Source organism: Nicotiana attenuata, chromosome 10 (genome assembly GCF_001879085.1).
Source record: "Nicotiana attenuata strain UT chromosome 10, NIATTr2, whole genome shotgun sequence".
Lineage (NCBI taxonomy): Eukaryota > Viridiplantae > Streptophyta > Magnoliopsida > Solanales > Solanaceae > Nicotiana > Nicotiana attenuata.
The window spans coordinates 17703561-17715271 of record NC_031998.1 but is presented as its reverse complement, the minus strand read 5'-3'; the positions used below and the strand labels follow the sequence as shown (position 1 = coordinate 17715271).

Below are 11711 nucleotides of genomic sequence, written 5' to 3'. Positions count from 1 at the left end.
AGTCCAATCCAACCAGTTCTCCTCAAGTGGAAAAGGCAGCTAATTGAAGAACTAATTCCAATTTTTAGTACATGTATTCATTCCACAAGTACCTAGTACAAAAATAGATAAAGTAATAGGAGCGAAAGAAAAACAAGTAAACTAAAACATGTAAAATATTTATTAGGAGCGTTTACAACAAAAATTTAGTTGTTAAGAGAAAAGAATATATAAGAGAAAAAAGAAGGCCAAATATATATACAGCCCATTTAACTCGGCACCATTTTTTATTTTGGCACTTTATCTCTACCCTGATTCATTTTGGCCCTCCAACTCTATTTTATATGTTTTATTTTGGCCCTCTAACTCTATTTTTTATGTTCCTCTTTAACAAAAAAACTAAAACCAGTGCAAAAATATAGCGCGTGCGTATATAAATCTGAGGTGTAATAAGTATCCAATTAAATGTTGTCACCTGGTTTTTTCATCCATGTCATACGGGTCAATACTAAAATACCCGAACCCGGCCGTATTTTTTCATCCATTGTTGCCCCATCTTCATTCTCTAAGTTTCAACGCTTTCATCTGCCGATTTCATACATGCCGACCATATTTTTTGTGGGTTTATTTCATCTAAACGGGCCAGGTATGAAATCGGCAGATGAAAGCTTTGGAACTTAGAGAATGAAGATGAGGCAGTAGATGAAAAAATACGGTCGGGTTCGGGTATTTTAGTATTGACTCGTTTGACATGGATGAAAAAACCAGGTAGCAACATTTAATTGAATATTTACTACATCTCAGATTTGTGTATACACACGCGCTATATTTTTTGCACTGGGTTCAACTTTTGTGTTAAAGTGAAACATAAGAATAGAGTTGGGGCCAAAATGGAACATATAAAATAGGGTTGGAGGGCCAAAATGGAACAAGGTAGCTATAGAGTGCCAAAATGAAAAATTATATTGAATGGGTTGTATATGTATTTGGCCAAAAAAAATCACTAATGAACAATCAAAGCATAATTGGAGTCAATGTGAATATGAAGAAAAACAAAATATGGAAAATTACATTAGAGGTTCTATTTCGTCAACTATTTATCATTATGAAGTCACCGTCACGCAAATCAGCGGCTCCTTTTCACCAAGTACTGGAGTTTCTAAACATCCTGTGCACGTGAGCACCTGTGCTCTCATGGCTTCGTAATCCCAGTTGGTGGTCCCTACCACATACAACATCAACCCAGCACAACATACCTGGGCCGAAAGTAATCCAATCCAAAGCCCAACAAAGCCCATTCCTATACAGAAACTAAGCCCAACAGCCACTGGCATACCCACAAGATAAAATGCTCCTAGATTGACATGAGCCGCCGTTGACGGCCGGGCAGTCCCCCGAACAACGCCACACCCGACGGTTTGCGGGTAGTTTCCGAGCTCGCACAACCCCAAAATTGGCAATGCAGCCGATGTCAACCGTAAAATATTAACATCGGCTGTAAACATTTTAGCCCATATACTTCTCATTGATGTAGCAAAAAACATGGCTAATAAGCCCATCAGGCCCGCCAGACACATTGACACCATGGCTGATACCCGCGCCCTTTCGGGCCGATTAGCTCCTAGCTCATTACCAACCCGAGTGGACACCGCAAACCCGAGAGAAGAGGGGAACACATAGAGTAACGACGTCGTCTGAATCAACACACCCATGGATGCAACAGTAGCCTTAGGGTCCACTAGTAATCCACACAAAAGTATCATAATCTCGTACCACCACCACTCTAGACATACCGAAACACAACTTGGCGCGGCTAATCGAATGAGTGGCTTCCACCCAGTCAGGCACTCGAAGCTCGGGTTCGTCCAAGTCGGCTTGTGCAACCTGCTAATCCTGATATACAAAACAAGCGCCACGAGTGCCGCCGCATTTGATATAGCAGAGGCAGCAGCAACGCCAGCCACACCGAGCCGAAGCCGAAAAGTGAAGAAATAATTGATGGGCAAATGTAAAATGGTTCCGGCTAAGGAAGACAACGTGAGTGGATGTGTAATTCCTTGAGCACGAAGGTAAATGCGAATAGGGTGGAGAAAAGAATTAGTGATAAGATCAGGGAGTGAAAAAATAAGATAGGTATGAGCCAAACTAGTGACACTGGGTTCTTGATGTAAATAAAGGAGAATGTTGGAAATGTTGAGCCAAAGGAACGTGATGGGCACAGAACAACAGAGAAGGAAAATGACAGACCTTTGTAAAGTTAAAGAGAGAAGCTTAGGACGTTGAGCACCAAAAGCTTGAGAACAAAGAGGCTCCATTCCCAGAGCTAAACCAGAGAGCACAGAATAGCCTGTTATATTAGCAAATGCAATGGCTAAAGAGCCAGCGGCTAATTCAGTATCACCAAGATGGCCAAGAAAAAGCATTGAAAGAATGGAACGGCAGTAAAGAATAAGGGCAGTGAGTGCTATAGGGAATGCTAGGTTGAAAAGAGCTCTGCTTTCATGGAGGATTTGTGATGGGGTTGGGAGAAAAGTGAAGTTGGCAGATTTTTCTTGGATCTGTTTCGGAGTTTCTTGGGGTTCTAAGGTGGTTGGTAGTGATAGTAGATCGAGATACAAATTGGTTTCTTGTGATTTTTTATCAATCACAAGAGTACTTGGATTACACATAGTGATCCAAAAAACAAATGCAAATTAATGAATTTGTGAGTTTTGATCTTGAGGAGGAGATACTCTCATGGAGAGCACTCTGCAATCGTAAGTATCTCCAACCGGATTGGTTTGGTTTGGTTTTAGGGGTTGGAGAGAGATTGGACAAATATATACTACTCCATTAGTGAAGAAGTTGAGGTGACATTTTTTTCTTTTTGTTTTATAATATATCTACAGCCTTTATATAGTGCTATAATTTTTAATAGCTTTTGTTCATTTTGTAGAATTATACTACAGTATTAAATTTCGTTGGGATTTACTTATTTGTATGTGGAGTGTCAGAGCTTATATTTCCGATATGTGTATTGAGTGTGGGTTATTTTTTCTCTTTTACGAGAGAGAGAGAGATTATTGTTTCTCGTAAGTTCTCCTTAGATGACACTCCCAAAGTCCCCAGTCCAAGTAGTCCATGCATGGGGGACACCTTCATTTTAATGATTAAAAAGACCAAAATTAATTCAACCATGGTCTTGTTTTTCTTTTCCCCACAAGATTGTGATTAAGTATTTAAGTTCCAATGACACATTGATATATACTTGACTCTTGAGGGAAACAAACTCTTTTTCCAAGTGGATTTTAATCTTTTGTTATCCAAGGCAATTTAAGGCCCTTTTAATTGCATTGTTCATCGTAGAATTATAATTTAAGTGCTAATCTAAAATAAAGGAAAATCAAAATAACAAATAAAATTTAATTAAGTTTCCTAATACACACTTATGTGACAGATTTATGTTTTTTATTTTAACTCTTCTGCGAATCCGGATCATTATTTCAAATTTATCAAGTAATTAAATTTCTTAATTACTTTGTATTTAAGCTAATTTGGGACAGCTATTGACACGTTAAGAATCCATCTGGTTATGTTTTAACTTTATTTAATCCTAGTGTAGCTTAAATCATCTCAATCTATCGTGAAAACATACGTTCAACGTTTTAGGCAGAGACAAATTTATGATATATATATATATATATATATATATATATATATATATATATATATATATATATATATGCATATTTTGAACCGAATATAATGTGTTTTATTGAGCTCTAAAGCTCGCTTTAGATTCACTATTTATTCCAAACGAGAGTTTGTAGCAATTTAGGAAGAAAACAAATCATACTAGGCTCAACAGAGAATAAATAATGTTATGTCAGCTGTAATGGAATTTATGTAGTTAACTAAACTTGGCCCGGTTACATGAGTTGCATTGTGTTCTTTAATATCGTTTGAGAAAAAGATGTTCAACATCAACATCTTCACAATTAATCGGTGAATTTGACAATTGTCTTCGACTAAAGGGTCTTACTTATTTAATAGTTGTGTTCAATATAACTTAATACTTAAAAAGTCAGGTTTTTTTTTGTTTTCTGTTAAAAATATGTTAAATGTCATTAGAATGTCAAGATGCTTCCAGCTGAATCAAGATTAGTCGTATTAAAAAAACGTAGTTGTACATTCAATTATAGAATTAGTTGTTGGATTATATAATGCAGCGGAAGCAATTCAAGTATCGAAGTTATGTGTAAATTAGACAACTAGCACATACGGAGTTTATAAGGGTTACCTTTCGAAGCGTGAACGAAACAAGTCTATTGTGTTAGTCTCCAGTTCCAGAGCAACTCAATTGAAACGTCACCACTAGTATGATCACGATCTCTGAGCGTTCTACAGTCTTCTACTGTGTTATCCGAATAATATCTTGAAAGAACAATAAAGCACCAAATTTTCGGCTAGGCCCATGGAGGAAAAGTCCAAGTATATATAGACACATTTTTATGGTTAGAACCTTTTTTCAAGCTCTGTTGGGTAATCTTTTATACCAAGAAAAGGATTTTCTTTATTTTCTATAATTTAGGCATAGTAGGGAGCAAGTAATTTAATTAATAAGGCTTCCTATTATGGAATTAATTTTAAATTTTTAAAATTAGTATCTACCATAATAAATTATAAATTAATCTACTAAAAATTCATAATTGCACTCCTTAGTTCAATCTCAAAATTCTTCCTTAAAACCTTATGTAACTCCCTGTGTTAAGATTCAAATACCGATCAATCAAATTAAATTACTGACAATTTAATCTATTAATTATTTTCTTTAGATTTTCGCTAATTAACTTATTTTACGTGTCGGACACAAAATTCATCGGCAGAATTTACACATTAAAACTTATAAGCTTTCATAGAGGAGTATCATCAATCTCAAAACCGAGACATGGATTCTATCAACTAATTATCACTTTGAATTGTCCAATTTACCAGGTTTGTTGATCCACGAAAGAATTTGTCACGACCCATATATCCACCTAGTCGTGATGACACCTAACCCAGTTCTAGGCAAGCCTAACATAGAATAAGGTAACTCGAGTGAATGATCAATAACAACAAGAATGAAATAACTGAATTTTGTATAACTTCCCAAGGACGGGTAGTACAAGTCACGGGCGACTACAAATAAGATTACAATTTCAGTTTGAGGAAAGATACATTATCTGTTTGAAATTTATATAAACAGAAATGTAAACCCTAAACTACTGCACATAAATGCTAGCTTGTATCTAGAGTGTTGATACGTCTTCAATGCTACGAACTCCGTAGCTTCCCCTCGCCGAATATCTATACGCAAGGTGTAGAAATGTAGTATGAGTACAATCGACCCCATGTACTTAATAAGTATCTTGACTAACCTTAGTGAAGTAGTGGCAATATTTTTTAGTTAGAAGAGACTCACTAATATAACATGTTCAGTTACATTATAGAAATAACAGAGAAGAGTACAAGAACAAATATACGAAACAGTAAATGATTATTAATAGAAATCATGGTCAGTTTTCTCAATGTCACAACCCATCCTTTTCTTAAAACGGTAACCACCAAACAACATAGTAAATCTACGAATCTTCATAGTATGAGGAATGTGTTCAAGATATCAAGTCAAATGGCACAACAACACCCTTCGTGCATTTATCTCATCCTCACCAAATATATGAATGTATGTCAAATCAATTGGCACAGCAACACCCTTCGTGCATTTATCTCATTCTCACCAAGCATATGTATAACAGTACCAACCAGGTAAAAGAAATGCCAATAATAGTAACAGCAAAGTGGAAAATATACAGGTAGCAATATCAAACAAGACAGAGCATACGGAAAACACTAATAGACATAGTGGAAAGCACAAAAGTAATGGTAGCAATTAAGGTACGAGAACATAAATTTCACTTTCAAGCAAAGTAGATGGTTTAGATGAGAGCACAACAGACGAGGAACGGCATAGGTGTAAGCATAACAAACAAGACATAAACATGATTTTGACTAGATAAACTGATAAAAAACGTGGATAAAACAATAACAATTAAGGTAGGAGGCAAATACGTGACAACAATAACACGTCACATAGAAAGCATAGGTGCAACAATGACAACTTGGAATAGAGACATAAATGTATATGCAATGGCACGACATTATCTTTCATGCTTTACGCTCTTCCTCACATGATAATATATATGCAATAACACGACATCACCCTTCGTGCTTTATACTCTTCCTCACCAAGCACATGTATATCAATGGCAAGCAAGGTAGGAAGCATGAATAGCATCAACAAGAGTAGTTAAGCAAATACACCACATGAATATCAATCACAGCTCTCAAACCAATAAATAATTCAATAAACCTCAAGAACCTTATTGTTCAAGTATCTCAACAATGCTCAAACATGCTTTTCAACATAAGTATGAAACCCAAGTACCTCAGAATTACGATCATAGATATGTATTTTGTGATTTTGGTATAATGATGACCGAATTTAGCACATCAACAGTTTCACAAAGAGGCCATCAAATTTAATCTAGTTATGATAAGCTGAATCATGGTTTCTAGCATTGAAATTCATCATATTATTATAGAAGTCAAATAAACCATAAGGCAAGAAAATCACATAGTCCTACAAGGCACAAAGAATCATATAATCTACCACGAGCATGGATAACCCTGGCACATGCATATACGCTCGCCACCTCACATATATATCACCTTCGCATGTAGCAAATAATATTATTTTATTAAAAAAATTCTCCCAACAAGGCTAGGCTAGAGACTTACCTCAAGTAAGCTAAATCAACTCTCTAAGAAGTCCTTCCCGCACAAATCAACCTCCGAACGGATCAAATTTAGCCAAAATAACTTAATATCATGAATAAAAGCCATAGGAAACGATTCCAAATTATAAAGCTTCGATCTTTAACTAAAATATAAAAGTCAGTCCCGGGCTCGCACCGCGAAACCCGACAAAACTCACAAATACCTAACACCTATTTCGATATGAGTCCAACCATACCAACGTTATCCAATTCTGACCTCGAATCGGCCTTCAAATCATCAATTTATAATTTAGAAAAGTTTTTATTAAAATTGTCAATTTCTACAATTCAATTCATCAATTAATCGCTAAATTCAAGGTTGGAATCATGAAATTTAAATAAATCCGAGTAAAAAACACTTATCCCAATCCAAGTAGTGAAAATTCCCTTCAAATTGCCCAAAACTGAGCTGCAAAACCTTAAAAGAAAAAGCAACTAAATTTCGAAATAAGTAAAAATGCAGCAGTTGTCCCAACCCGAATAAGATCCTAGATGATCCCGAAACTCACGTTTGATAAGCCTAACATGATCCTTTCAAGATTACACCCAAGATAGCCTTTTGAATAACTCAATTTGGCCCAAAAATGTGGGAGATATGATGTTTTGAAGTTTTAAAGGACGTCTGAAAATTTCAGGGACATAAATGGCATTTAAAAAACCTGCAATAATAAAATTTTCGCTTTAGTACCCAAAACACATTCGGAACCTCCTGGACACAAACTATATATGCATTTCAATCATAAAACACGCTACAATCATGATCGGCGCACTAAAAATACCGAAAAGAGATCATCTTGACCCAATATTGATCATGGTCAAACTCCAAATCCTTAAGTTAACTAGTTTCTCAATCAATGATCCCAAAAACACCTGAGCCCCTCGGGACCCCATAAAACCATACCAACAATTAAAAATACATTATCTAAACTTATCTAAAGTCTCAAGATAACTTCGAGAACATCATAACAATGAATCGAGGCTCAAACCGAATAGAATTTAAGTTGTTAAATCTTCATCTTTCAAAAGAGTGTCTGAATCACACTTAAACATTTCCGATAACTTTCAAACTTCACACACAAGTTCAATTCAAATATATAGACATATCCAAAGTCTTGGAACACCAATTGGAGCCCAATAACATCAAAGTCAACTCTTGGTCAAACTTATGAACTCTTAAGTTCTTCAAATTGTCAACTTTCGAGAAATATAGTCGAATTATTCTAGGAATCTCCAAAATCAAATCTGAACATATGTACAAGTCAAAAATTATCATACGAACCTATCAAATAATCAAAATCCGATTCCGAGTCCGTTTATCCAAAAGTCAAACCTTGGTCAACTTTTTCAACTTAAAGCTTCCAAATCGCGAGTCATTCTTCCAAATCAATCCCGAACCACTCGAAAACTAAAGCCAAACATACACACAAGTTATAATACATTATATGAAGCTACTCAAAGTCTCAAACTACCGAACGGAATGCTAAATCTCAAAACGATGAGTTTAGTCATTACATTCTCCCTCACTTAAACATATGTTCGTCCTCGAACCCAAGAGTCGTTCCAAATTTCAACATCTATGACTTCTTCTAAGATCCGTTTCTCGCATACACACATTGTATCGATCTCAACCAGTTGTAACAAATCATAAATATATTCACAAGATATAACCACACAAAATAGCCAATCGCTCATATGCCATAGCAATATCTCTAACCACAAATGCTACTCATCACCAAACCCGATTATGGTAACAAACCTCATATCAAATAAAACTTTGTTCTAAACCTTCATACTCTGCCAATGATGGAAAAAAATTAGAAACTCTGAACCACTCACCTAATCAACAAGTCGTGGAGTTCTCTTGTGTGACAAAGACCATTGCCAAATTCTAAGCGAAAATATGGTATTATTCTTCCAAACATTCCTTACTCTAATATGATAGTGCAAATCCTAAGTGCAAAAACATTGTCTCACCTAATACAAGCAGCCCAACCGACAAGTCACACCAAAGGCCACATGGAACCTCACACAATGCGGTCCCTACACCAAAAAAAGCAATAACTCAGATATATCAAAAAATAGAAAGAAAACAAGGTACAAGGAATATCCAACAAGTACAATTGATTTAACAACAAAAGCATAATTTCATGAACTCATCCCATAAAGGAAAAATAAAACACACAAAATAAACACAAGGAAGGGTATCCTACATAACTTTGTTGCGGTGCACATTCTGATCCCAAAGATATCAATCCACATAGGGATACCCATCGAGCTATAATGCTCGTGCTTACTAAGCACTTGTGCGTCAATATCAAACATAATAGAGTGCACAAGTATAACTATGGGGAGGCGAGTAGGCATAATACAATACGTAAAAAAGGGCGAGCACATAGCTAGGGTGCAATAAGAAAATCAACATCATAAGAGCCATCTCGCTCATATATCACCATGAGGCCTAAAACGGGATTACAACATGCGTACAACAATCAAGTAGCCTCACAACCCGTCATAATATAAGAGAGAAGCATATAACATAGACTAGGGCACGAATAACATCTATCTCCCCGATGATATGCCTACGATAACAATTGCGTACGAGTAAACAAACCTAATCTGATATAGAATACCCGGTCTCATTAGACCTACAAATAGCCCCCAAACTAATTCCGATCATCCCCAACATGTAAGCAACCTTCCAAAAGTCCATAGCAATCGATACATAATACATACCATCAGCTATCCAATTCTTATCATATAGTCACAGTCCATGATCAAGGAATAGTCTACCTACGTAAACATTTAGTCTCTAAACCTCAAGAATATCAGAATCTCCAAATCTGATCCTAACTCCCCTACTCAAATGATTGATACATCACTCATACACAACCATCTTACAGAAAATACTCACATAGGTCTTCTACGCCACATAGCAATACCTGAACCGTAGTAGCCCAAAACCAGGCAATCACTGTAACACTAGTGTCACGCCCCAAACCTGAAGAGGCGTGGCCGGCACCCGGTACCATACTTGGCCCAAGCGTACCACTCTGTAATTGTGAACACTGGAGGGGTAACCCTCAACTTAGGCCGATGAGGCCATATGCTGAATCATCTGAAAATATCGTCTCTCTCATATAAGGGGTAAACATACCCAAAAGCTATATATATATATNTATATATATATATATATATATATATATATATATATATATATAAAACTGTGCAGACTGACGAGGCCGCCATGAACATCTACTGATATACAAACTATACAGGACTTGTCTACAAGCCTTTAGAGATAACAAAACGGTATCATGGTCGAGATAGGGCCTCGACCTACCCATCAAATCTGTGTATATGAAATGGACTCCAAGGTCTAGACCTGGTAACCCCGAGAAAGTGGAGCTTACCAATCAAGCTGATGTTTGACTCTATCTACTGGGAAGGTCTATATCAGGACCTGCAGGCATGAAATGCAGCATCCCCAGCAAATAGGACGTTAGTACGAAATAATGTACCGAGTATGTAAGGCAACAAAATAACTGAAAGCTGAAACTGAAATGATAATATACCAACTGAAAGTAACTGGGAGTCAAAGTTGATCTAGAGATATACTTACCTACAGATAGTGACTCAACTCTCTCGATATGGTAAGTAAAATAGTTGTTTGCCTCTATAAGGCTCGGTACATATAACTGCTCTACCGTAGTAGGCTCGCTCATAGGCACTCAGCCACAGTAGGCTCAATATAAAACTTAGCATCCGATCACACTACTACAAAAAAGGTCTTTGGCGACAATAAAAGATAGCATTGGCGGCAATAACAATAGCCGCTATATCATTTACCGGCAATTGATCTTTAGCCGGTGATGCCGGGGTCGGTAAAGCCTTTAGCAGCATTTCTGCCAAAAGCTGGTAAAAGGTATGACTTATTGCCGCTAAAACTCATCCGATTTAACGGCAATTGTTTGCGGCAATTATTATGGATGCTAAACCCATTCTAAAAACGACTAATAATGCTCCTTTAACGTCCATTTTATAGTCGCTAAATTCAAAATATTTGTCGCTAAAAGTCCATACATTTAGCGGTAATTATTTTGTGGCAATTAAAGTGGCAACAATATCTCTTCTAAAAACGTGTTAATATGCCCCTTTAGCGTCCATTTTAATGGATAGTAAAGTCAATTAAATTGCCGCTAAAAATCATCTTTAGTAGCAATATAACGGTTACAATATCCCTGTATAGACGTCTTAATCCTGTTAAATTTGTACTAAAATTTACAAGCTATAACGGTAAGTTTAGCCACCATTAATAATAGCTACTACATTCGACCAAAAAATAATGCAAATAACAAAACATATTGATATTAATTCATAAAACTATAGTATATTTCGTTAAATCTTAACAAACAAAAGGAAGTACTAATCCAAAATATTAATATCACAAAACCTTAAAAAATAACTCATATTGTTTGAAGTAAATAGCTAATGTCATTATATAAATAATCTTAACGAATAACAATCTTCAAATAATCTCTGAAACTCTTCGTCATATTGAAATCTTCCACCCGCTAAATTATCGAACATCAGACTGTATGACCTGAAATTATAAAATAACTATGCCAATAGGAAGTAAATATTGCCAAACAACGAAGCTGATAATAGTTTGCAAGGTTATGAAACTAAAAGTCCATAACCAGAAAGGGACACAAGCAAAATTGCAAGAATATGCTTCATTAATGTCCCAAAAGTATGTTGTCATGACCCAATTCCCAAACCTGGTCGTGATGGCGCCTTTCGTGAAGACAAGGCCAGCCAGAACAAAGGCAACACCTCTTTTAAAGCAATTAATTAATATTGACAATTCTAACACAT

At 36.1% G+C, this 11711-nt stretch overlaps 1 protein-coding gene across 1 annotated transcript; it reads right to left on the bottom strand.

Moving 5' to 3' along the window:
* Positions 868-2822, bottom strand: LOC109233863 (protein DETOXIFICATION 51-like). The gene has a single exon (XM_019399715.1). It carries the CDS (start codon positions 2646-2648, stop codon positions 1083-1085), a length of 1566 nt encoding a protein of 521 aa, XP_019255260.1. The 5' UTR covers positions 2649-2822; the 3' UTR covers positions 868-1082.

What these genes read in the sequence shown, in the direction of transcription:
- LOC109233863 (XM_019399715.1), bottom strand. Translation starts at nt 2,648, where the DNA reads ATGTGTAATCCAAGTACTCTTGTGATTGATAAAAAATCACAAGAAACC.